At 39.4% G+C, this 27,706-nt stretch overlaps 1 protein-coding gene across 13 annotated transcripts in view; it reads right to left on the bottom strand.

Annotated features, from left to right (window-relative positions):
- The window catches only part of JADE3 (jade family PHD finger 3), a 62,896-nt gene that overhangs the window by 25,812 nt on the left and 9,378 nt on the right, over window positions 1-27,706 (bottom strand). For 4 of the 13 annotated variants that reach the window (XM_079331118.1, XM_079331122.1, XM_079331123.1 and 1 more), the window contains exons 2-5: window positions 19,429-19,481; window positions 16,570-16,624; window positions 5,806-5,865; window positions 4,604-4,686 (exon numbers count right to left, since the gene is read on the bottom strand). In XM_079331118.1, coding sequence (XP_079187244.1) covers window positions 4,604-4,686; window positions 5,806-5,854 — 132 coding nt within the window. In that variant the 5' untranslated portion in view covers window positions 5,855-5,865; window positions 16,570-16,624; window positions 19,429-19,481. Of the gene's footprint in view, window positions 1-4,603; window positions 4,687-5,805; window positions 5,866-16,431; window positions 16,458-16,569; window positions 16,625-19,428; window positions 19,482-24,590; window positions 24,647-27,706 lie in introns of those variants that run through there. The other 9 variants (XM_079331113.1, XM_079331119.1, XM_079331124.1 and 6 more) reach the window with 5 other exon arrangements.

Genomic DNA, 27,706 nt, shown 5'->3' on the forward strand with positions numbered 1-27,706 from the left:
TCATGTGCCAGAAGAATGTGCAAGAACATGTCAAGTTTCCTTCTGGTTGCTAATCAGACATAAGCTTTGGATTTTGGGGTTAATCCCAACAATCAATTTTTTAAAGCGGTATTAATTTATACAGACATTTAAAAAAATCTGTACTTGCTATCATCTGTCCAATTCCTTTTTTAATCTTGTTTAATTCTCAGTCTCAACAACTTCCTGTAGCAGATGAGCTTCCCAGCCCAACTGCACGAAAATGATACCCTTTTAATTGCTACAGATTTTCTAACTTTTGGCCTCATTTTTCAATGCTCATGGCTGCCTCTTCTCTCCAGTTCTCCCATCACAAGGATAGGAGGGACTGAAGAACTCTAGCTCTGCTGTTTCCAACCATTCATACTTTACTGTTATGACTGTTCATTCACTTCAAAGATAAAATAGCTCAGCCTTTTTACAAGCAAGCTCTTTCACACCTTTCTGCATTTGGGTCACCTCTTCCTAAAGAGTTCAAATAGCCTGAGACAGTATCTCAAAGGAAAAAAAAACATTATAAAAGTAACTGATGAGTTTGCACCTCCAACCTTTTTTTTTTGGGTTTTTTTTAAAATCAACTAACCCAGGCAGGCTAAAAAGTAGCTCATGGGCAACACATGTTTGCCAGAGGTCTTGAAAAGCCTGCACATATATCCCAGATAATTCAGAATTTTCTAAGGCAAGCATGCACATAATAGTGATGGTCTCTTATTACACATGGTGCATGCAAAGCAATATAGTGTAACCATGTTGCCCATTCATTCACAGAACAAAATCAAGCACTTTCAAACTGCAAAAAGAGTTCATTTGCTGCCAAGAGTCTAGTCTTACTAGACTTCTCAGGATCAAGACCTACAATTTATGTGACAGTTAAATGCCACTAAAAAGAGTTTCATGTAATCAAGTAATGAATGCAGACCATTTACTTTTGTAAGATAAGCTGCATTTCACATGATAATACAACTGTCATAATCAGCAATGATGGATTAAAAACTGCTCTTGCTGTGAGATTCAAAACCCTATTTGCAAAGAGAAGTAAAATATTACCAAGTTATATGTAAAGGGTTTAAAAAAATCACAACGCTAACTTAAATTCTTCACAGTTTCAAGAGGGAGACAGGATTGAAAAAAGATACACATAAATTTGAGTGCCATAAACATCTCTTAGGCTCTTTTGTTACCCTACAAGCATAAGGGAAAAGACATGATCAGTCATTCAGGACAGTCCAGCTAATGGGTTTTCCCTGCAAAAATGATTCCCACTACTCTGCCATCATTTTCTGCCCCAGCTTTCACGGAGACAGGAAACTGCCAAGTACAGGCTTCATGCTGAGCCAGACATCCAAATGTCTCTTATCCTGCTGCTCCCACACAGCCTACTGCAGAGGGCTGTGAGTCCCTCTTGTCTATGTTTAAATCCACTGAGGGGCAACACCACAAATGGTATGTGGCCAACAACACCATAAAAGTCTCCAAACCAGCTATGACTTTGTATTACTAGCATGCCTCTAACCTCAACACAGCAAATTTATTCACAGTAAATGCTAAAGATAATTGTAAATCAGAATTTTTAAGTCACCATTTCAGCAGTTTGTGACAGATCATAATCCAGTAGGGAAGCAGCAAGAAAGAGACACGGCCTTGCTTTTGACATTACATACAGAAGCACCATGGTCTCAAGAAGCCCCTTACATACTTCCCTTGTTCTCATCTTCTGCTCCAAGGAGGAGACTGGAGTAGGTTGAAACCAGGTCCAACCCAGTAACATCCCTTTGGGACTGATACAGGCTCTGGAAATGGGCTTTGCATTTGCACTTGCACTGTAAAATGCTACCTCTTTGCCTGGCAGTAACAACAGACTGAGGCCATCCCCAAACCCACCTGAATTCTAAAGCACCTGGAAGGCAATTCAAGGCAGAGCAGTCCTCAGAAGCACCCACTCATCACCTTTCACAGGCAACCTCAGAGCACACTGGAATATTTAGATTAGCCCTGAACTGGCAAATAAACTCACTATTTGTTTATTGGAGTACCAAAGCCAAGCCTTTATTTGGAGGGAACACAGGTACTCAGGTAGGGCTGGTGATGGTAGAGGAAGGGGAAGAAAGCCTAGGTATTCACATGCAATTTATTTGAAAAACTAAGGCTTACTGGCATGAAAGAAAAATTAATGCATGAAGACCATGAACAAAAATATTCCCAAACAGCTATTTATAGCTTTGACCTTCTAGATTTTCTGCATCACTAACTGAAGAAACAGCCTGCTGCCTGGCAAGCAGAGGTGAATGAGAGGAGAGCAATGACAACTTGTTACAGAGAGGCCTTGCTAAAGAGATGCTGTCAGCCTGAAAATTTACATTTCTATCCAACAGATATTAGACAACTATTGCTACAAAAAGCTGGTGAGATTACAACAGTTTTTGGAAGGGTGTGTAGTGGGGTCCCTTTTCAGTGTTTGCTTTGCACCGTTGTCACCACTTGATGCATAAATAATCAATTTCAATGCTCTGCTGACAAAAGCATTTGATATAATACACTTCCCAGCATATGCTTTTCAAGGGGTCAGAGAGAGCACTTGCTTTTAGCAGAACAAAAGCAAAAATGTAAAGAATAGTGAGAAGTCCCATGTACAAGAGGTACATACTATTGTCACCTTACCCTTTCATTCTCTTTCCAGAAGAACTTAATTTGTTTCAGGGATTTTTTAAAATATTGTACTCAGGACACTCCTTTCAAAGAGAATATATCCTAAAGTTTGGGATTTTTTTCCCCCCCTTCCTTTTTTCCTCCCAGGAGAAGAATCTTAAATCAAACACAACAAAGAAATTCCAGTATTACTAGAAGATTACATTATGAAATAGACTTTTAAAATTTCAAGTGTATATTCCAGATTTTGTTCTTCAAAGTTCCATATTTTCAAGCATTAAAGGAATCAAGATTTTGCCTTGGAACTGGTAAAAGGCAGCAAAGATGATCTCAAAAGGAAGTACTGAAAACACTGCTCATTTTAACTCCTGGAAGTTATGTAAACAGAACACCTGTATGCTACATAGCTGGATCACATCTTCATAATTATTGTTTTATTGTACATATGCTCATAGAGAAAGAAGGGAGCAAACTCAAAGAAGGCTGTAATAGGGCAATCCCTAAGATGAAGAGATACAAGAAGAAAACTGGATGGCTGTGCAGAAAGAAGGGATTGGTAAGGGGCTAGCACTGAGGTGTATCTGTAATCCATTGCCAACAAGCTGGGCAATGTACGATCTTCAGCTCCCATGTGCACAGCTTGACTGGTAACAAAGCTACTGCCTAGACACACATGAGCAACACTTACAAGACCTCAGTAGCCACAAGCTGTTTTAAAATTTAAATTCTTACAGAACCATAATCATCACAACATCTTAAAGGCATAAAGCATAATGGATATTTCTCAATCTTCCTGGTGGCTGCAAATAAAACACTACGTAGCTAGTTGTAGCCAATTTTACTTTTTTGAACTTTTTTTTCATTTTCTTTTAGAAATGAGTGAGTTTTCTTGAATTGACTTGCAATAAGAATTAAGTTTCCAAAGAAATGACACATCCTGTATCATTTACCTTGTTCTTACCACACCAAACCCACCTAGTTAGCAGCACTCAGAAAAGAAGCATGAAGCATGTTTGCTGAATAGCTTAAGATGTAGGAGCACAATCTACAAATTTTACACAACCCTGCACAGCAGTAACCACTCAGGTAAAAAGCTGCTGGTATAGTGAACAACTTCTGGGACATAACTTTAAATTCTATAGAAATAAAGTGGGGTTTGTCAGTCTTTTTTTCAGCAGTCATACTAAAATTCTGAAGGACTCATTTAAAGGCAACATGATAACAAGTAAGGGGAATTAGCTACAAGAAATATTTCTCCAATTTACAGTTAGTATCTGATTTCAGCCCTTAAGAAAGCAAGCATAAAATCTGGAGAAGGCAGCCAACAAATCTTCCACTAAGAGGGGCTACCAATGGAATGGTTGACAAGATGGCTTTGGGCACTGGATTGATTGTGCAAAAAAGTCAATTTATTAAATGGGTCAGTACAGGTCCAGTGACAGTGGTGACAGGTGTTGAGGTTCTAACAGGTAGAGATGTCAGAGCAAACAAAAAAGCTACATTGACAGTAAAAAACCAAGAGTAACAAACTAGCAGAGCAAATACTGTATACACATATCCTACCCACTTAAATGTCCCACTGCTTCATTCTGAAGCAGAAAGACAATATCCTTCCCAAACCTAAAGACATGAACCACTTTTCTGTGCAATGCTCTCAAATCCTAAAACCATACCAGCTTTGGCCAATTTCAAAATGATATTAAAATTCCAGGGAAAGAGCGAACTGGATGATACTATCTGCAAATGTCATAAGTCATTTTGGTCCATCAAACACCAGAGTTCCTGTAACACTCACACAGTGAGAAAAATGCAGGTTCACAGAGAATATGACAGGTGACAAAAGGACTCACCAGCACTAGAGTCATAGCTCAGTTCTTCAAGGCTTAGAAACATGAAAACTGTATGAAAGAAAGGTACCAGAAACCAACTCAGTTCTTACCTCAGCAGGCTTCTTTTGTTCATTTGCTGGTGTTTTTGACTTGCTCCTGTATTTAGAACAAGAAGAAAAGGAAGTGGAAGGACCTGTTTTAAAAAAAAAAGAAATTAAAAAGGATCATTATAGCTCAGTTCAATTCATATAACTTTTCCAGTAAAACACAAGGCACTCCAATCTCTTGAATAATAATTTTTGACAAGATGTGGGCAAAAAAAAAAAAAACCTGTTAGGCAGTCTGTAGGCTTAATTTCAGCTCCTCCTGTTCCATTTGTTCTTTATAAAACCACAGCACACCAAGTTTATGGGTACATTATGCTCTGCCCAATACAAGCAGGAGTAAACAGAAACAAGCATATAGACTGCTTTCCTTCATTTAGTTCCCTTCTAGCAAAGTGGAAGGAAGAATAAAACAGAATTTGAAAATGCTTAAAAAAACCCTCCAAAAAACAAAAACTAAAGAACAAAGCAATGATATTAAAATGTGCTAATGAGAGATGCAAAAATCCCATAGCGTGATCTTAGCTGTTTCTGGCAAAACATTATTTCAGCAGAAAATTCATCAATGACTTGCAGTGACTATGACAATGAATCATTATTATGTATAGAGCTATAGATAGGCACAGGTTTATAAGAAACAAACAAGACCCAGCCACACAGAGTACTTCTGTTTTGGGTTTCTTGCAGATAAAATGGGAAGATATTCAGGTAGATGTCTGCCAAGGAACACTTAAAATGTAACTTTACTAAATTGAAGAACCAATATCAGACAACTGAACAATATACTGATTATAATTCTAACACATTAATGCTCAAATAACTTGCCACCCCCAACTACCTTAACTTTGAAGCTCTGCATACCACGAGACAAGAGGATTCTTTTTTAAATAAGAATCACAGAATAGAACCCTGGGCAGTAAAATTTTTCTTGATTACAAATTTCTTCTTGCCAGCTATGAATGAGAAAGATATCTAAGTCTCTCTTGAAATTCTAAGCATACTCAAAACTTCCCTTATAAGATCCTTTGCCTTATTTTTCCTTCTGTAATGTGATTCAGAACACCAAAGACCACAAATGCAAAAAGAAATCAATCAATCAAGAAACCTTTTTTTAAGAATTTTAAGAGGTGAAATGGTTTGCCCTCAAACCACAGAAGAAAACCACAAGGGGGTGATAGACCAAAGAAAAACTAGCAGGTATTACTTACTCTCATTGTCTGAACTGTCACTGGTGCTTAGATGCCTGTGGCGTTTCATCCTGACGCATCCTAAAGAGAAAAAAGAAAAAAAAAAAAAAAAAAAAGTTGACGGCAACCGTTCTACCAGAAAATCAAAGGCTGCTGGCTGATGCCAAGTCCTCCACACTAAAGGCAAAGCTCCTCTGAAGAGGTCTCAGGCATAGAAATAATCCCAGTTCAGTCACTATGTTTTATTTCTGCAAGCAACTGTTAGATCACAGTGGTGTTTGTGAAACTGAGGACCCTCAAAACCAGCATGCCTCTGCTGGGCAGAGCTTGCTTTTAATTTTGCAGAAAGAAGTGCAACCCGCCAGCTGATTCCCGGCAGGGCATGAGCGGTGCACTGCTCGACTCAATGTCCCATCTGTTCAGCTGGAGGAAGAGTTGCCATGGTGGCAGTAGCTAGCTGAGAGACAAGCAGAGGCCAGGAAATAAGGTGGATGCACAGCAAGGCAAGGATTTAGAAATCTAACACCTTAAAAAACAAACAAACAAACAAAAAAGCACAAAGAAACCTTAAGGCATCCATGCAAAGCAAAAGGCAGATTTTAAATAGCGACAATCATAGAAAGCAGTGACTGATATAATTTAAATCATCTGATCACCATTTATTACACAAGCAATGTGGTTTACAGAAGTTTGAGAAGTGATCAAGAGCATCACTGAGAAATTCCTCAGTGGCACTGCACCAGTTGCATTAAAAAAAGGTATTGAAATTTTTGAAATCAATTTTCAAACATGTAATGCTACAGGAAGAGGGGAAGAACTTTCTGCACCTCTACTTAATAGAAGAAAAATCATAACAGTTATCACTTATATACTCTAAACAAGTGCCAAGAAAAATCCATATACATTCTTATTAGTCCTGCCACGCTACAATATTCAATGTTACTTACGTTTCTTAACTAAGGTTCAATAACAGCTTACAATTAATAGCAGTAAATAAAAATCCCTATATTTGCAATGGATTTAATGAGAAAAATTGATAGAGAAAAGAAGTAAAAAATGCAATTCTGCAGGTATATACAAGAACTCTATTTTTTAGCTTGTTTTTAAGCAGAAGATACACTCAAGTAGCTTACAGATAGCTGAACCTGAATGTCTGCAGTACTCCAGCTTGACTACACCTGAAATGTAAGCAGTTTCATTGCTTAAACATAACCACATGCTATTAAAAAAAAAAAGCAATGCAACTGAATATCCCATTTGATAAGCACTCCACATTAGTTACTGTACAATGGGTCTTGAGATTATCCAAATACCACAGGATAAACAAGATCTCCAGATAAGAGAAGCCAGTCCAAAGGCTTTGAAGAGATTGAAATTGAATGGTTTGCAGCACAAGTGTTTAATTTAGTGGAAAATTTCAGCAGTCTTTGTATTTAAGAGAGTGAGTTTCCTGAATCTAAATGCAGTGATCAGTTGAAGTTGAAATCAATCCTTTCAACCTATTATAAAAAAAGACATTGCCCACACTCCTGAAAGCTGACAAAGGAAGCAATGCTTCCAGTTTTCAAGAAAGCAGATACAGAACTCCTGAGTCAGGTATTTAACCTGAGGGGAAGACAGAAAGACAGAGGCCAAAGGTCACTTGCATCATCACTTAAGCAAGGTATAAAATTCTATTACATAACAAATAATTTCACATGAATTCATCTTCTCCCAGCTCAGGCAACATAGGGGAGACAAGACAGCCATGCTATATGTGCAGACCAGTCTCCAAGGAAAGAGCAACATCAAAAATTCAATACTCAAAAGAGCACAGGGCTTTGCTTCCAGTGAGCAATGCAAGGTAGCTTGTAAAGATGAAGAAACTTCTACAAAGCTCTTGGACAAAAGCTGTTTGACATGTAGAAGGCACTTGGGTCAGGAGGACTTGTCTTTTTACATGTTTTGAGGGCACCAGACTTGAGTTTGCTGCAGGGTATTGAAGGCAGGTCTAGAAGTCTACTTTCATATTGCCATCTTGCAAAATTCAAAGGCATGGATTTAATCAAGAGCAAATAAAGTTGTACTGCCTGTTTGAGAGCTTGCACTCTAGGCTAAGCCCAGTCCCTTGGAGTGTGCAGGTCTCCCTAAAAAATTCAAGTTCTGCTCATGACAACTTATCTGCTGGCAGGCTTCATTTCCAAACAACCTGGCTTAAAGACTATCAGGTACATTATGAGACACTGTAAGACAACAAAGAAGTATCTAGGTGAGCTAAGCAGTATTCCAGTGCTTCCTTTTTGCTTTGGTTTTATATTGAGGTGAATTTTTGAGCAATTGTTAAAAGGAGATGAAAGCTTATAGCAGGCAATTCCCATCTCTAAGAGTCTATACAAACACGCAGCAATAAAATCTTTTCACTCTGTACTAAGGACAACTATCTGCAGAGCATAACATGAGCATTCAATTAAAGTAGGGTCAAATATGAGGCTGAGAGAGACAACTACAGGACAGAACACCCAGGAAGCCTGGACTTCTGCCTGGGCAACTGGGAAAGAAGAGCAGAGATGCCTACGCTTCAAAGACAGCTTACAGAGAAATGGCAAGTGTAACAAAAACTTTAGAACAGAACCTGTGCCAACAACTCCATGAGAGTAGAAAAACAAACATGCACACACTAAACAAAAGTAGCAAGCTGTTATTTGAGAACTGGGTTTGTAGCAGCTCAGGAAAGATTTACACCTCCATGATAGCAGACAGAAACAGAAAAAGTAGTCACTGAATAGTAATAGTACTGGATTCCTACCTGATTTTTTTTTGGCAATATTAACCACATCAACAGTGTATCAAAATTGACAGTTGCAATAAATTACAGGTGTGCTGTGTTTGGTAAGTGAGGTTGTTTAAGTGCCTAACAGGCTACAAGTTCACCCAATGCCCCCACATGATGCAGGAGACCCAGAGCCTCAGCACCAGTCAACAGAGACCATATCTACAGGGGATTTCACTTTTCTCTTTCATCACAGAACCCCTTTGCTGCACACTTGTGCACACTGGGACTGTCACAAAACTTTCAGCTCACTCCCACCCCAAAGCATCAGGGCTCATCAGAAAAGCTCCCTCATAATGATGCTTCCATTCCCTAGACACTAGAGAAGGATTCCAAAGTAACATCCATTCAGTGGGAAAGCTCCTGCCTCACTTCACCTGCCTTTGAAGAATGGCAGAATTAGCAGCTGCTCAATTCAGAGAAATACGGAACATCCCCACCTCCCCCCCACTCATGAAAATTGATGTCAACCTTTCCCAGCTTCAGTCCAAAATCCCCAAAGCAGACTGGCATCCTTCAGTCTGTCCTGGAGTTTTGCAAATGAGCATCCTGAACTTCTTGATTGAACAGACTTAAGTTTTAAGTCACACTCTCCAGCAGTTTCAATGTACAAGATAAGGGAGTGTAAAGCAACTTAAGATTGAAAGGTTGTTGCAGAGCAAGAGAGATGTGGCTCCACGACCTCCCCACAAATGCCTGGAGAAAATCCTTGTTTTGCAGTCACTGGATCATGATTTCTATTTTAGAAAGTAAGTAAGGATGCTTTAGCTATGGACTTGAAGAGTGCACAGACATTATAGGCAAGTACAGATTACATCGAAAATTATAATTAAAAATGCAAACATAATATACTAAGTATTTTTGCCCCTCTTTTTTTAATTCACAGAGGGACTAACATCTTATTAATCACCTGTATGACAATGTATACAAATTCTGAAGATGCCAGCCTTTAGGAATCTTCTAAATGAAAACTGAAAAACAGAAGCACCAGTAAGAAATCATCATGTCACAAGGAAAAAGATGTTCAACTCTCCAAGCAATTACTGCAATGAAACATTTGCTGGCATTGTTTTTAATATGACTTACTAGAGTTATTCCTAAACTTGAACCACATTCTGCACCTGTTGTACTTCTGATTTGCCAAGCCATGGCTGCACATTTATGCCCAATCTGCTTGAAACAGCTTAAGACATGAACTGTAACTTTAAAAAAGAGAAATCAGCCTCATTGCCTGCTGTCACCTTAACAACTGAACACAGGTCAGGATGCCCTGAACCGTTTTGTGTATTTAAACAGAAAACAACCCCAGGAAAAACCTCAGCCACAGACAGCAACATTGTGCTGCCAGCTTTCCCTGGCTTCCAGAAGGTTTCTGTGCATATTGGGAATTTTGCCCTGGAGACAGAACTGATGATTGTATCCAACACATCACTGCACTTTTAAGGAAAGCCAGGAAAAAGCCACCCTGCATGCACCTGGCTGAAATTAAAACATGGATCCTAAGCTAAGAGGAATCAACACCTCAGCCAGCACGTGCAAGAATCTTAAGAGAGCAACACTGATATTTGCAAAAATCCAACAGATATGTTTTGTAATTAATAATTTCCAAGTTATGTTTGCTCCTTTTTTCTTATTCCAAGTATCTGCACTGCTAAAGAGAACAAGCAGCAACCCCTTGCCTCTACCACCATTCTCTCCAGCCCCTGAGGAAAATCAATGTTCTGCTGACTTAAGGCACTTCCCTCTTTTGAAAAGCTAGTTACCATGGATTACTCAAAAAAAATCACTCAAGCAGCACATGTAACTAGCAGACAGGTAACAAAATTTCAGAGCCTTATCCAAAACAAAATCCATATCAAATCTCTGCAGAAACAAGACCAATATTTTTTCATTTTAAATTTGCATCAGTATAAACAACTAAATTTACCAAATAAACTACTACATTTAGCCTCTTTCTCTAGTGCATTCCTCTGGATAGTTCATCAGTAACAGCAGACACAAGGATGAGATATCATATTGAGTCTGTATTTGTGCAGCATATTAGGCAAGAAATCAGTGACAAGAGCACAAAAGGAATCTTTAAAGCCAGGCAAGATTTCTGAACAAAACAGTATCTCTATGGAATAGCAGTGCTTCCTGGCTTCAGTCTGTTGCAGACAAAGGTTAAACACATCCATACCCTACCCAGTACCTGCTAGGACCTACAGAGATTGAAAAAACAGAACCAGAAAATTCAAGAAACTATTAAGTAAGCGTATCTTAGATCTGTGAGATTTTACTTCTTCACATCTTAAAATAGCCTGATAAAAATGGAATTGGCCACAACACTATGGAAATTTTCAAGTGGGACAAAAAGTAACCTACTTTATTTTATTCAAAAGAAAAACAGTATCTATGTATGAAAACCCAATGACAGGCTACATGCAAATTTCAGATTAGAATTCTGTACTTACATTTTTACAATATGGCTTGTCTACAGAAAAAAAAGGCAGAGGCAGTAGGTAGCAATTTCCAAGTCTCCAAAATGTGGTTTATGTAACTGTTAAATTTAGATTAGGAAGCAAATTATCTTGAAAGGTCTCCAGGAAATGGAGTACAGTAAAACCATTTAAATAGGTCAGATTTCATAGTCAACTGCCAGGGAAATTATGAAATATGAATAGAGTTAATACAACCTTTCAAATAACTAGAGGAAGAGTGATCACTTGTGTTTGGGTTTATTATTATTATTTTTAATAACCTATTCAATCTCACGAAAAGGCTACAGTAACTGGAAAAAATACTCACTTAGAACCCAGTGTAGTAATATTTGCTACACTGAAAAGGTTGGAAAGGTTAAACAATTCACAGAAGAGGATGTTCAGCAAACAAAGTAGCAACCTTAACTATTCTGTGATTGCTTTTTTTATTTCACTCTAACCAGAAAATTCTTAAAAATTTGTAGTATACTCCTACTCTACTCAAGTAGTCCATAATAGAGTGACCACATCTATCCTAGCCTCTCCTAACTAATTTATTTAACTTCATTATAAAACAATGAAGTATTTTGTGAAGATTATTCTGGGCCCACCACAAAATAAAATATTTCTTGCTACTATTTCATACTAAGACTTGATTAACATAATAGTATGTAATTCAACAAAGGAGGAATGCATCAGCATTCTAATAAAGATGCACTTTTTAGAAGCAGCAGTACCAGCATGTGCTTAGTCATTAGGCAATAAATAATTGTAGCAAGCAAGGAAGTGCACATTACAGGAATCTAGCTAATAACATGGGTCTATATGAAATGCAGTAGCAACAAGAGTCTCAAACTCTGTCTTCCTTGTACATTACCTCTTTATAGAAAGTAACTTGGCAGCTGCCTCAAAGCTACTGTAGGTTTAAAAATAAGAAGGAAAAAAGGTCCAAAATATCATATTCCAACATGACTTATCCCCTGAATTTTTTTTTTTTTTAATTGTTAAATTCTGGACTGAAGTCATCTGATAGATCATAAAACTAGGATGAAGAAATCCCAAATATAATCACACACACACATTTGTTATGTATTATGGGCCAAAAGGGAACCCTGACATCATTTCATGTGCCCTTCTACCATGATGATCCATCACTCAGTCTAGTGCAAAGTATTTAATGACCATCACTTTGCCTTCCACGTACAAAAAGAGGGTAAGTGATGCTACTTCATATTTATAACACACTTTGATGACACAATAAAATACAGCACACTCCAAGTAACTTTCTTACCTTGAAAACAGAAGTACAGTTTTTAATTTCTGGTACCACATCCATGCATTGATCCACTGCGAGGGCAGGGGAGCAGATTTACACCAGAGGCCTTCTAAATTGCCTCACATCAAGCAGCTTGTTAAAAACCAGAAATCCTCAGAAGAACAAATCACCAGCAATACATGCAATGTCACCATTACCTCAGTAGAAACTCTCCAAGAGTTCTACAAAGAAATTAAACTCCAGTGTCTTCCCAGTGCTTTCCTGGCACTCAGCAGTGACTGAGCAGCCTTAGTTTCATCTTTGAGGCAAGCTACACATGTTGGCCTGTACCCAGAACAGCCAGGTGGGCCAGGCTGACATTTCTGTCCATTAAACACAGTTTTAGCACTAGCATCCCAAAGACAATACTGATTCTGGGCAGAGTCAATTAAAACAAAAATATACAACATCAGACTGTCATTAATTCAAGCAAATAGCACGACTGTATATGTGGTTCTGAGATACTCTCTGCTTCAGTCCTCATCATCAATTTTCTATCCCTGAACACAACACCAGTTCAATACCAGCTGTTTATTAACAGGACTATCATTTTCCTAAAGCAGTAGCAGAGATTTGGACACACAAAATTATTTCCTTCAAAACACCATATTGTATTTGAATGCAACTCTGCTTTTAATATAAAATAAAAAAAGAAACTAATCACTGTCTTCCCTAGAACCACAGCCAGTCTGGTGCTGCCTGGCATCACCACACTTACATGCCTGAAGTGTGTCTGCCTGGCTGCAGCCTGGTACAACTCCTCACACCCACCTCCCATTCCCTCTTACCCTCCTCCTGGCATCACTCCCAGGCAGGGAAAAGGCTAAAATAAGAGTGCATCCCTCAGAAAGGGAGTCATGGCCCTCAGCAAGGTACTGTGCCTGCCCACCCCAGCCAGGTCCATCTTGCTGCTGTAGGTCCCTCCCTGGGGAAGCAAGGAAGTCCCCAGCATGCTGAAATGAGGAACAAGTTCCCAACAGGAAAGTCACAGTGATATTGAACACAAGCAACATCTGCTGAGTGTGTCCAGCAGGACATTGTAACAGAGGGATGCCACTATAGCTCTCACTTCCTCTGCTCAACATCACATAAACTGTCTCTTGTTGGCTGTTGGACAGAACACAGCAGCTAATTGATCCCTGAAGGAAACACCCAGGAGGCAAGGGCCAGCTCACAGCCTTTAACTGCACCTGCACCAAGTGCCATGGAAAAGCACCGACCCCAGTTACTCATGCTTAGGAAGATCATTGCCTCAGAAGAGCCCTTAGCTGGGGAAATGCAATTATCGATCATGTTCTGCCTGTTTATAGGGCTTCCTCAGAAGATAACTCATAGCTGACTTAATACCAAAACATTCAAGAACCAAGGGACAAAAGAAGAAAAGAAAACCCCACAAAGCCCACTGAACAAAGCCAAGGACAATGTCTGCCTTGAATAAAGACTGATGTGATGCACTGCTACAAAAATGGACTGGAATAGGTCATCCTATCCACCCCATGCTAAGCTGGGCAAACAAGGGGCTGGCTGCCCAGGAGGTTTGACACCCAAAGACTGCCTCATGCCCTGTGTCTGCAAGGAGACTGCAGTGATGGGCATGCCAAGCACTGGTGAGAAACAGGAGCAGCTTCACCAATACGACTGAGCAGACAAACCTCTGCGCGCTTAGCTGGGGCTTTCTATTTTAAGAACTGGTATGATTCACGTTACCTTGGCTCTAAGTGTTTTTCAGTCTTCACCATATCTACCCTCATGATAAGCTCATATTAAGCAAGCACTGAAAGCCCTGACATTTCAGAGCTGCAGTGCAGAGCAGCCATACATCACGCTGGAGCCTGCGGCATCAGCAGGCAGCTGCACCCAGGTCTCCCAAGCACATATTCTGTGACCTTGCCACTCACTGCCCTTCCCGCTGATGCACATGTGGAAACAAACAGAAGAAAAATCAGAAAAAATCCCTGTGATGCACTAAGTATTGTTCTGCTGTTGCACAGTGATGAAACTGCAGGGAGGGGCCAGACAGGGACAAAAAAGTGTCACTACTTAATCAAAAAATTAAGCAATAGCCAGTATTAGACTAGTTCAAGTGAAGCCCCAGTTTGTACCCTCTGCCTGATGCTGCCAGCAGTTGCCCACTTGTATCTTTTTCTGTACTTCAGCTGTACTTATGCATGCTTTCATGACAAAATACAGGTGCAGGAACCAGTATTGCAGCTAGGATATTATCAAAGAAGGAAGGATCTAGAAATGTATGCACTATTTGGGATCATGAAAAACAACTTTTCAATTAATAGCATAGGCAAAATTTCTTATATCCTACAAAACAATTGCTTAAAATAATAATTTAATTGTTTTGTACTTGCTAATAAATATATTAAAGTAGGTTTCACTGTTCTTGCTTTGTTCTTTTCAAATCTCAAATAAAATAATCAACAACAGCAGCCTGCACTTAATATCTGTTTTGACTCGTTTTTTCCTTGCTTATAATGCTTTAAAGAATCTAACCAAATTTTGCATCACCCACAAATCCTGAAGGGTTGTAAAATGCAGAAAACATCAATATGCATCTTCATACTCTAGTCAAAGAAAGCAAGAACACAAATATTTTCCTTCAGGAAACATTAGGTTGATAATTTCTTTCCTTATCTGACAAGAAATGGCTGTCATTTACAAGCTGAAATAAACAATCTGGATGCTAAAGTTTTCCTCAAATATAAAGAGTGCACTGGGGATCATTGGGTAGGAACAATTAAAGGGAATGTACTGTCACAGCCAGAACTCTAAACAGTATTTGGAATATTGCAAATCTCTGGTTGAATACTAACTTTCTACTACATTTTCTAGCATTTCATACAACACATATATATGCAACTGCATTAGTATTTTGATTCTCCATGTTAAAACATCACAGCATTAGAAAATAGCTAATATTAGGTTTCTTAAAATACTTTCTAGTTTAAAGAACCCTTCGAAGAGACAAAAAAAAAAAATCTGTCCTAATAGCTAATGATTTTAAATTCATTTTAATGTCTGGTCAATTAGATTAATGTTATGTACTACAATCTATAATATACAGCACAACAAAGGACACAGAGGGTCTTTCAAAGAGATAAATTTTAAAAAGATTTATAAAAATAAATACCACTCCAGGTTTCTCTATATCACCAAACTGAGCTGGGGAAAAACATTATGAAAGAGATAATGTGGTCAACTGATGTTTGTCCATTTTTATGTACAAAGTAGAGGCAAAAAAAAAGGATTTTTTTCTCTGTCATAACATGAGTTGCAGCAATAACTAAATAAGACTTGTCCACTGGGGCTGATGCTATCCTGAAAATAGGAAAGGATGATTCTATTTGCCCAAGGTTTCAAAAATGTCACATCTTGTTTGGGAAAACAGTCAAGAAATACATTCTGAAAACCAGGTAAGGTTCAATTTCTCATCAAATGGCCAAATGAAGCCAAAATACTTTAATATTTTTTAATGAGGGGACACATTGATTGGGACTGACCATTAACAGTCCTCTAAATTCCTCCTTCCTTATCTGTTCTGCGGAAATAAACAAGATTTAAATGAGTAAGACTAGACCATCACTATTCTACTGCTCCTAGTAGAAAACATGTCCTTCTCAAGCTGTGTTGAAGCTGATGCAGGTGGCTTTTTTGGCATAGGAGAAAAGGTGCCAACCCACAAGGTGGTTCACAAAGAACATGGGGACTTGAATGGGTGGACTCTGAAAGCAGATGAGATCACCCCCTGAGGATAAGGAACTATCACAGCTGACCTTCCAAAGCTGCCAAGGTGTGAGGTAATGAGTCTGCTTCCAAAACAGGTATCTTGTCCACTCTGCACTCCTCTACTGGCAAGAATGAAAATGTCTACAAGCCATGGAAATGGGTAGGTGTTCCACCATTTTTATTCATAGGTCAAGAGCTACAAAATGCTGCAGCTGCTGCAATTAGATCCCATGCTGTCAAGAGCAGCATTAAAATCTCTGCTGAGAAATAGAAAAAAAGGTTCCAACTGAAAGCACAACTATGAAACTGAACAAAACAAACCAAACCACCTTCACAGCAGCATCACTCTTAAGACTCCATGATGCAATGCAAAACCAGCAGATGTTACGTTTTGTACATGCAACTCCACCGGGTCAGGGAGGTTTTCACAGTCCTGTAAAGAAGCTGCCTTCTCTGCAGGCTCTTACCTCACCCAGCTGCAGGACATGGGGCAGACTGCAGCTGTACCAGTTACCAGGGGCTCTGCAAAGGAGAGAAGGCACAATCAAGGCTGCACTTGACTGGGGCAGAATAAAGCCACCCCAGACCCTGGCCATCCACCTCCCCAGCACTGCAACACCAAAAGTGACTGGATCTTCACACAGGAGCTGTGATCTGGGAGCAAATCACAGATCAGGCATGTGAAGCTGCTCCCTCAGACACCCCTGCCAGTGAGTCAGAGTTCTGCTGGCCTATCCCAGCATTGACTATGGTTTCCAGTTAATACATATACAGTCACACCACAGCATCTGTGAGACACTTGTAGGTCTGAAGACAATGAAAACACACACATTAATTGAATGTCTCTTAAAATACCATACTTGGACATTCCCAAACCACCTGTAGCAAACTAGTGTAGGAGGAGAACAGCACATTGATGAAAGAGAAGCATCTTTCTGGGAAGGCCCAAGAGCAGCAGTGACAAGCACTGACACAAGCCTGTCTGGTTTCATTTGCTACTCCCACTCAGCGGTACAGGGAAAGCTTTATGGATGAGCAACATTAGTGTATCACTCATTCAGGCTAAGTGCAAGGCAGTATCTTCCAGCTCCCTCAAGACCATGGGAGCAGTATTTGCAAAATGCAAACCCCCAACTACAGCCCTAAGAAAAGTTTGTCATGGCTTAAGGGTAAGAGATGAAGTAGACTGAGACTATTGTGAAAGGAGGATGAAGAAGAGGGGAGATCTGTTTTAAGTGGCAAAGAGAAGCAACAGAACAAAGCAACTACTCATAGCCTCTCATGGCCCAGGAGACAAGGAAAAAAAAATTAAAAAGAAACTTAATTAAGTGAAGGGAAAAAAAAAACACCTCATTATGCACAAAATGACTTTGAGAAACTCCATGCTATGGCATATTGCAGAGGTTTGATTGTGATAAGCACAGTCAGCAGAGATTCTGACACTTGATATACTATTGCCCTTAAAGTTTGTTGATTGCAGTTTACAAAACTATTCTGATCAAAATAATTAAGTAAAAGACTAGATCATTCCTAGTATATTTGAGTTGTTGATTTTTAGTTTTTCTTCTTTAAGAAGAAATTAAATAAAGAGTTGTACAAATACAGCCATCTTTAGGCCTTATTCACTTGGGATTTTCTTTTGGGTTCTCTTCTGTTCTGCAGAGATCCAACCCCTTTAATAACTAGACTTCCAATTCCATGTCTCAAGTTTAAGAATCCACTCCACTTTCATTTATTCTTACAGTTTTCCAAATCTGGGTAACTAACAGTGCTCTCATGTGATTCTTACAGGTTTATTATCTCAAACCTTTCCAAGATACACATCTGAAGTTATTCTGTCTCTCTCCTCCTCATAAGGAAATAATCCAAAACCTCCAGCCAGCACTGTATTGCTGCACACTTGAATTCTGCAAGCTAAATGCTTTAAAACTTACTTAAACCACTCAGAAAGATATAACCATGCTTAAACTTTTGCCTGTAAAGCCCAAACATGATAGTGATCCATCTGATCTGAGCCATTAACTTCATTGGTGAAATCTGTCTGAGGTCATCTTTTCCAACTGCAATGGCAAAGCACAATGCATTGTAGCTCTGCTAACAGTACAGAATCAGGTGGGAGGAGAGGCTGACGCTGGTTTTGTGTAGAAAAGAATTGCTAAGCCCTGACCCCTCGAAGACAAAGCAATGGTGCAAGAGTAGTCAAGGCCAAAGCTCTATTTGCAGAAAATCAATGGGTTATGCACAATAGCAGCTGCACTCAGATGTTCACAGCTCAGTTGGAGTCTGTAGATCTGGTCTCTAAATTCAGAGTATTTGATGCTGAAAATGAAGAAAAAAAACCTAAAAAAACAGTTCTGCTCTTCCCCCCCTTAAAAAAAAAAACAAAAAACAGTCAAAACAGAAACAAGCTTTCAACTAAAATTCTTGAAATTAAGATAGGTGAATCCCTTCTCTTTACCACTCCTTATGATCTTTGGTAGCCAGCCAAATGGCTCAGTTTAGCTTCACTTTCCACATCAGTCCAAAAGTTGAATAAGTAATAAAACTTGCATGAGGAGAGGGCTTTATAATCACATTAGAGACATGCAAGGGAGACCGGTTACCTCGGTTCACCGGACAGCTTGAACAAGGCTTCATAATGAGGGACAGGTGTTGGCACCAATTAGGAACACTCAGCTCACTGCTGACATTGGCCCCTCAAAGCATTGACTGCACTTTAATCCTCTAAGCCACATAAAAGAAAAGTAGAATGGGCAGACAAAAAGAAAAAATCTAAAAATGCCTCTGCAGAGGATTGAAATATTTTTGCTTACTTAAGGGAATAAAATAGAAGTGTCACAAAGCTGCAGAAAGTACACTATGAAGTATCTTGAGAATATCAAGAATCTAAATCTTCTGCACAAGCAGAGTATTTAATTTTAAGAAGGGTATCACCATGTGTAGTATGCATTCATCACAACTATCAGAATTTATATCAAGAAAAGAAGCAGGGAAGAAAAAGGAGTAGAAGCAGCACATGTAAATATTGAGGTAAGGTAAAAATTATTCCATCTATGCCTACCAGCATTTTAAGCATTATGGGATACATAAGAGAGATTTTAACTGAGATTATTAAGGAATCCTGCAGGCTGAAATGTTACTGTTAACAGCTTCTTTTACGACTTCCTCCCCTTTAAAAGACTTTATATTCCTTTAAAATTCAGAAAGCTTTCATTTAAAAGGTGATATCTGAAAGTTGAAGGTATATAGATTCAATTTACACATTGTAAACACCAACACACACATTTATTTATTTATTTTTAAGTATCAGTTCCTCCTTCACTTACATGCCAGGTCATGAGGTAGATGTTTTCACTTCAGCTGATCACATCACAAGCTCCTAAAAAAATGAAAGGTAGAAGGAGTGACATCAGGCATTTCATGTCTGAGCTACAATTTAATTTTTGGCAAGTAAGTGAAGGTTGCATTTTATTTTTATTGCAACTTTCCCAAGCAAATTATATGCCCAGAATATAAAGCCTTAAATTCCACAATTCTCATTTGATACATAGAAAAATGAAATGTATCAGCTATATGTGCACATACTATGATAGAAATGCAATAAGCTAAAAACAAATTCATAAGAATATTCTCAAAGTAGATTTTGCCATCCTTTTAACATGAATGGGAACCAACTTTATCAACAAAATGAAATTTTAATTAGTATTTTCTCTATCCTGTTTTGGAATAAAAACACTTCAATAAACATATTCAGATAGATGCACACTTATTCAACTGGCTTAAGGTATTGATTTCTGCTTATACACTGATGCTTTCTTCATTCAAGAGGGTCTTCTTCTATAAACCACACATGCTTAGAAATTCATAGGAGGGCAAATAAAATAAGCATAGAGGGAGAGCTCCATGTGGCTCCTGATTTAATTCCTCACGACATTCCTCCAGACCTCTCCTTGATAATCCTGAATAGCTTAGCTTCCCTGGCAGGGATTCTGCTTACTCGCCCTTTTTAATCTAGTCCTGAGCCTTGAGCAACATTAAATATGGGAATAGAAGGAATTTTTTCCCTCCACCAAGTGCCCACATTCCCTCCTGCAGGATCATGCACATGTATGTTTTGTGCCCCATTGTAATGCACATGGCAAAGGCATTAAAGCCGTCACACCCAAGAGATGAGTTGCAGCACTCCTCAGAGATGTCAGCAGCCCCACCAGGGGCTGTCCCAGCAGGCAGTCCACCCCATGCCTCGGAGCAAAAAGTTAACAAAAACAGGACAGCTATGAGCTGTGGAAGAAAGTATTAGAGAGCAAAAATGCCTGCAAAACCCAAGGAAGTGATAACTGCAGACCCTGCAAGAAGAAAAAGAATTTAAAAGGGGGATATAACAATGTTTTTCTAACTGAAATAAGGCAGTTTCTGGCCAAAGTGTCAGCACCATACTCAAGCATCTGCACTCCTCCACCCATCTGGAGTACAAGAAAGATACAACCACCCATCCACTGAGGAGTGGCACAGATCCCATTACTTATTACAACTATTGTTGCTCAACTTAGGCTGTGGCATCAAAGGAAAACATTTCCTTACAATTTGGGGGGCAGAGGGGGAACACATAATATATTACAGCTTCTGTATGCTGACTATGCAAAATTTTGAAGTTTTGGCTCTACTAATTCTCTTTGATTTGAAGTTTCATTTTTGGGCATCTTTTGTGTTTGTGTGTTTGGTGTTTTGTTTGTTTGTTGGGTTTTGTTGGTTTTTTTTTTCAGGGGAGCAACAGAGGTGCTTGGTTGGTTGGGGTTGTTCTTTTGTTTTGTTTTTTTAAATCTTCCTAAATTCTTCTTCCCATTTTCCTGACATTTTCTGGCTATACCCCACATTAAGCAATTAACTTTGAGCAACACAAGAATATCTGTAGATCAAAGCAGTACCAGAGCCAAGGTTGTTGAAACATGAATCACACTATGTGGGTTGGGTTTTTAACTTGAGATAAGCAGACACACTCTGCCACCACCACCACCAACCACCACACACATGGCCCAGAGCAATCCACAGGGTCTGTGAAAAGCCAGCTCAGGGGCAGCAGAAACACCTGGCACACAGGGAGTGGGGGTGACCAGAGGGGCTCCCTTTAACAGCCCCCTGCTGCTCTGCCTGCTACTACCCCACCTGGTACTCTGTCTCTACCCTCCAGCTAAGAAATGCCAAGAGCCTCACTCACAAAATGCACTGGGGGAGGGAGGGCAAGTGAAGAAAATCAGTAAATAATTAATAAATGGCTGGCTAAGCTTTCAAAACAAGACTTAGAATGAATTTTTCTTATGACATACTTCATTATGGGATAATTCTTTAATGTCCCGATTGAACCCATTTAATATAAGTTTTCCATAGAAACACAAGCAAAGCCCTGGTTGTGGCAGCTCAAATGGCATCATTAAAATGCAACACAGCCTACAACTTTTAAGTGTGAACAAAACCACAGCTTTTGCCTCCCAGCTGAACCACAAAACTAATATATTTTTGAACTCTTCATTAAAAACACGTTTATTTGCTCAGTCAAATGAAAAGATGAACTCTGAAACGCTGGAAGGTTCAACTAAAATTTTTTTTCTTTCTCTAATCTTTACAGTATACAGTCATAAACCTCACTCCCAACTTTACCTATTTCACCATCATGAACAAATATACTAAATGGGATCAAAAATACAGTTTCTCCCACAAAATACTATTTCCCCCCTCCTTGTTCTAAGAGTGGTCTTAACATATTGATTGAGAAACACTAAATTAAGTCACCTCAAATCAATGATCAGGGGTTCTTCCCTAATAGATTAAAAAAAATGGAAGAATACCAACCTCCCTGTCAGCAGCAAGTTCAGGAGCAGGGTAAAGAATGCACAGAAGATGCTCACCCTCCCCTCCACACAGACTGCCAACAGACTTAACTCTTACTTTCCAGGTGCATTTGAAAAAGTAATGGCCCACAACAGAAACATGGCGTCAAGAAACAGAAAAAAATTATAAGAACTAAAGGACAGCATAGATACACAAAACAAACTCAGAAATGCACAGTAGCTTTTCATAAATACTGCCTGGAAACTAAGTGTCACCAGGGAAAAAAGCATCAGCAAGATTTATTTCTTAAAATACAACTTATAACAACAGAAGGCCACTTGGAACACAGATCTATTTTTGTAGTTATCACTACTGTTATATTATTGCTCTCTTTGTAATTTACCACAGTGCTTACCAACAGCTAAGCCACCAAAACAAGAATTGGACTGGTAGAAAATAGAGCTTTGTGCTTTTCTCATCAACCATCCCACATGCTGTGCTACCATTTGCAAAAAGAGAGATGGTCACAGAAAAAAGGGTCCTGAAAAAGTACAGCCAGGTAAAACTAAGAACTTAGACTCTGCATAACAGATGCTCCTCAGCCTCTCCAGGGAAGCCCCTTCCATGCTGTGTGACCCTTATTGCCACCAAATTTATCCCAGCACTTTAAGCACACCTTTCCCCATGCTGCTCAAGCCTTTACCAGGTCTCTCCCAGCACTGGACCCTGATGATCTCATCTCTTTCTTCTTGACACAGTTTGAACACCAGCTTAACTCTCTTGTCAGTAGGTCCTTGTCTTTTCTGCAGACTAAATAAAATCCAGTTCTTTCACCCTCTGCTTTTAGGATATTGTCTACATTTCTGATTCTTCTAATTGCTTATGTCCACCACCCTCTTCCAGGGCTGACACATAAAACCAGTATAAAGCTGTGATGTCCTGGACAAAGCCTCCCATCTGACTCTTTCCCTACACAGAAAATTATATTCTCTCTTTACAGAAAAATATCCTTTACTGTCACATGATCTGTAGATAATAACCCTACATATAAACTCCAATGCATTTGCTTTTGCATTATCATGACTGCTGTCTCAAGTCCTGGCTGTGAGCAGTTATTGCTGCTGGGATCCATTGCTCCCAGCCTGCAGGCATGCAGCCAAACCTTTATGCCACAGAGCTGCCTCCACGCCCTGCTCAGCCCCATCCAACTTCCAGACTCCTTCTCCAATCTGACAAAGTAAATCTGAGTTCAAAGCATCTTCTCAAGTAGACATGCAGCTCCACCCAGCTTGATTCAAGTATTGAATGAATGAAGTCCTTCACCCACATCATTAATTGCAATTATTAATTCACCTGTCTTGTTTGAAACTAATTAGTAATTATCCTCTCAGTTTTCTCAGCAGCTACAAACATTGCTGTGAGCATTTCAGCTAATCCATGCTTCCTTAGCTAGCTTCTGATAATATGGATTGCCTGATAACTTGCATCATCACAAATCACTTTCAAAACTGAATTAGAAAGCTGGTCTTGTGATGTTTCACATCTCCATAAATAATCCCACTTCTTAGGTGAGAAAGGTATTAGAAAATAATTTTATAATTTCCTGGGGTTTTTTACAGACTGTTTCAGATATCTAGCACATACAGACAGCTCCCCATGGACTACCAGTAAACATCACACAGATCTCTTAAAAAATACTACCCAGACAGCAAAAGAAATAAAGCCAATAGTTTTTAATATTATATATATATTATGAAACAGGAAGGTAATGGTACTTTCTCTCTTATAGTTCTGAAAAAATCGTAACAGAATAAGTATCCAAATACCAAAACAGTATCCATCATATTTAACTAAAGAGCTACTTCCAGGCAATACTTATCCTACAAGGACTAGAGGTAGAAAAGAAAAAGTCAGTAAGCTTTAAGAAAAGTCCTGTAAAATCCCTACAAAGTCTTTGTACAAACAGTGTTAGACTTTTGCTTGTAATAAACTGATTTGTTATTCTTCTTCACAAGCTTCTAAACAGTCCTGACTACAGTGAGTACTCTGCAGCTTCTTGATTTTTATCTCTCTTCCACATTGGCTTAGCCAACCAAGTAATTCAGTATAAATTCAAAATTTCATTGTAAAAATCTAAAGATAGTCCAACTCACCTTAAGATAGATCAGATACTGAAAGCATTTAGTCCAGCCTGCAACTCTCTAGCACCTTCACTTCTTTCCACTGTCACAAAACTATTTCATGACACCTTTACGCACCAACAAGCCTATTCTTAATAGCAGCCAGTGATTTAGTAATTCCCAGCAACCAATTAAAACTTGCTGGGAAAACAATTTCCCACAGCGGCTTACCCCACTTTCAGACAAACAATGCAGCAGGATGTCTAGAAGGATAGGTTTCATAAGGCAACTAACAAGTAACATCAAGACATTTTATGAAATGCTCTGAAGTCCTGGGCCCCAGGCACCCAGATGGTGACCCAACACAGCAGCTATTTGGCTTGTGTGTAGTGCCAACCATTCTGCCAAACACTCAACATCTTATCGATTACTTAAAAATAATTGCTATACAATGTAAGTAACATATACATGCAAAAAACTGAGTCATGCTGAAAAAATTGCCCTTACAGGGAAAAGCTACTAATAGTAACATAAACACGTACTTTAAGATGCAAAGTTGTTTACATTCGTCATATACAGGTAGCAGACCAGAATTAGTCAGACAAAAGTCTGGGTCTGTAAGAGAAGAAATGTAATGGGATAAATTGAAGGAAAAAAAAAAAAAAAAAGTTTAGGCTTAGCATTAAAGAAACATCCTGAGAGTCAGAATTACTGACCCATGTCCCCAGGGGGAGGATTGGAGGCTGCAGCTCTTGACGTTTAAACAAAGATTGGACAAGAGTCCTGGCTGCTGCACTGCCAACACAACATGCTCAGCAGAGCTCAGCTCTTCTCAACCCAGCCGGAGGGCAAGGCAACAATAAATGGGACTTGAGCATAAAGAGCACTGCACAAAGAGGTTTGTTGGGACTGTTTGCACTGAGGACTGCACCTCACCATGAAGACTGTGGAGCAGCAAGTACTGTGCATCAGCTACTCCACAGAATGCGTATCACTACATGCTGGTGAGAGCTAAGCAATCCCAGGCAGCTATTCCACCAGTCCATCTCTCTTACCTACACCAGAGACTGAGGAATACAGATATACATATATTTTCCTGACAGATGCTATGCTGTACAGCTGCATGCAAGGACAGTTAGTGCACAGCAGCTCAGATCCCTGCTCCTCTTTTGCAGGATGAAATGTTAAGGAGATGTGTTACTTCAGCCTGGTGCAGAATGCATCTCTCTCTCTGAAGAGTGGGTATTCCCTGCAGCAGGATGGCACCTCAACACAGAGGAATGTAGCAGAAAGATAATACAAATGCATGGGGCAGAAGGCTGCACTACAAGATCTAAACTGAGATAAAAACATAGGAAACTGGCAGGAGGCTTCCTGATCCACAAAGCCTGGAATCGGGTACAGTCAGAAATAACAAAAGTATTTTGGCACTTCCAACTACCAGGAACTGAAAAACAGGTCTATGAGACAGAGCAACAAAAACAAGCTATTTATGAGGATCTGGTGCAAAACAAATGCAGTTCTTGAGGAAGGAGAACATTACATGTCCTGCTGTTAGCCACAGCCACATGCCGGCCAGTTGGGTTTTAAGTATCAACCCACGTCATTTGACTTCTACCTCCTGTACCAAACAGATGTGCTCGTGTGCATTTCCTGTAACTGAGTGATGGCTGTACTGTTCTATGCTATTTTCTGAAGGGAGGCTCAATCAAACATTTCAGAAGCAATAATCTAGATGACCTAGAAGCATCTTTTTCCATAGCCAAATTCTACTATTAAATGCAACTATATTTGTACATAGCTAGGGACCTTTAGTGGACAGCTTAAAATATAAAAAAAACCAAAACTATTTAAGTGTGAGAACTTCTAAAGTACAGTAATTCTGATGGCACAGCTATGCCACTTCCATATTCTCCACAGCAAGTCCCATGACCCCACCACATACACAAGAGAGTCACAAATGCTAAAAACAGCATGTGGATCCTCCACAGAATGACTATAAAATATGAAGGGACATACTTAAACTTTGGAGTAATACTGAACTGTGCACTCCAGTACATTCAAGCTAGAGCTCTGGAAAAAGAAACAGCAAACCCCACAAGGTTTTAACTCCCCATGCAGCAAATTGAAAGGTCTTTACAGTGGGCTTCAAAGTGTCCAGCATGTTCAAGACAGCCAGCTAACACACCAATAAGGAATGATGCCAGAAATCTCTCTTCTCACAGATTCAACTACTGATTTGCAGTCCTGTAAATGGATACCTTCAGGAATCAGATACATGCTTGGACCTTTCTTCCTCCTCTCCTCACATGCACTCCTCAAGCATCAAATTCAGCATCACATAAAGCATCAGAAGTTGCCACACCTGCAAAAGCTGTCCTTAGTTTCTTCCCAGCATTCCTCTCCTGTCCACCAAGAGTCTGCCCCAATGCTTTCTCCCTTTCCCTCAAAACCTTTCCACTGCACAACTCTGCTGCTGCCTACCCAAAGCACTTAAGCACCTATGGTCATTCTCATCACTTCACCACAAGACCACTCTGTGCAAATATTTCCTATCCATGCTGTGATATTTTGCTTTAACCATTTACTTGCAGGATGACCAACCACCAGTTGCTGAGGAGTGTCAGGAGGAATTCATGGCTAAAACCACCACTTGCTTTTACACAACAAATGAGCCCACTGAGCCTCTGTTACAATCCTCATCAATGCAAATAGGAAAAAAAAGGAACTACAAACAAAAAGAGTGAGAATAATTTATGCCTGGATTACAGGAGGAAAGCTATCTCACAACTGGATGACAGCAAGAAAAGATACATTCTGGATACATTAAGTTGTGATGCTCACCAGTGCACAACACAGAGATTCAGAAAGGCTACAGAGCACACTCTTGCGAGTGTCTTCAACCACTCCAGATATGTGGAATTTGAGTAATGAGTAATGTAGATATACCGAATATTCCTGGCCCTTAAGGGGCTCTCAAACAGCTCACCTCACATAAAATCATTTAGTCAGTATTTAACTGAATGACAGCTGCCAGAGAAAAAGGGGGTAAGAAAAAGTAACAGAGTTAACTTCACTTGATTATCACAATGACTTAAAGTACTTTTGACACCCTTTATCAAATTTTGGACATAGGTATTTGTGACTTTTCATAAGGAAAGCCTTTTCATTCTTTCACAGTCAGACATCACACCAGCACTTAAACTGCCACCTTCCCCTGCAAAGAAACTGCATAAATAAATAAAGCACCCAAGCTTTGCACTTAGACCACAAAAACACAAGGCTTGGAGCACGATCAAGTGACGATTAATGAAGCAGCAGACACTAAAACACAGTAAACAAGACTTCATCAACTTCATCCTCAGTGGCTGCAAATCCCATAGCAGCCACCAAATATGTCTTCTTCCTTGAAGATGATCTTAAATGGTTGGAAAGGGTTGTGTTGTTTTGGTTTTTTTTGGTTTTTTTTTTACTGCTATGAAGAAGAAATTTGTGTCAATCCTTTTCCAAAGTCATTCTCACTCAGACAAAACACATGACAAGCCCTGAGAAACAAGCAGGGAAACTTTGGTCTTGGTGGAGTCAGTGGGAATTAAAGTCAGTACCAAAACAAAGCCAGAAATTAGCAAAACATTTATCTGATGAATTTGTGAGCAAA

This window comes from Erithacus rubecula (assembly GCF_903797595.1).
Source record: "Erithacus rubecula genome assembly, chromosome: 1".
Classification (NCBI taxonomy): domain Eukaryota; kingdom Metazoa; phylum Chordata; class Aves; order Passeriformes; family Muscicapidae; genus Erithacus; species Erithacus rubecula.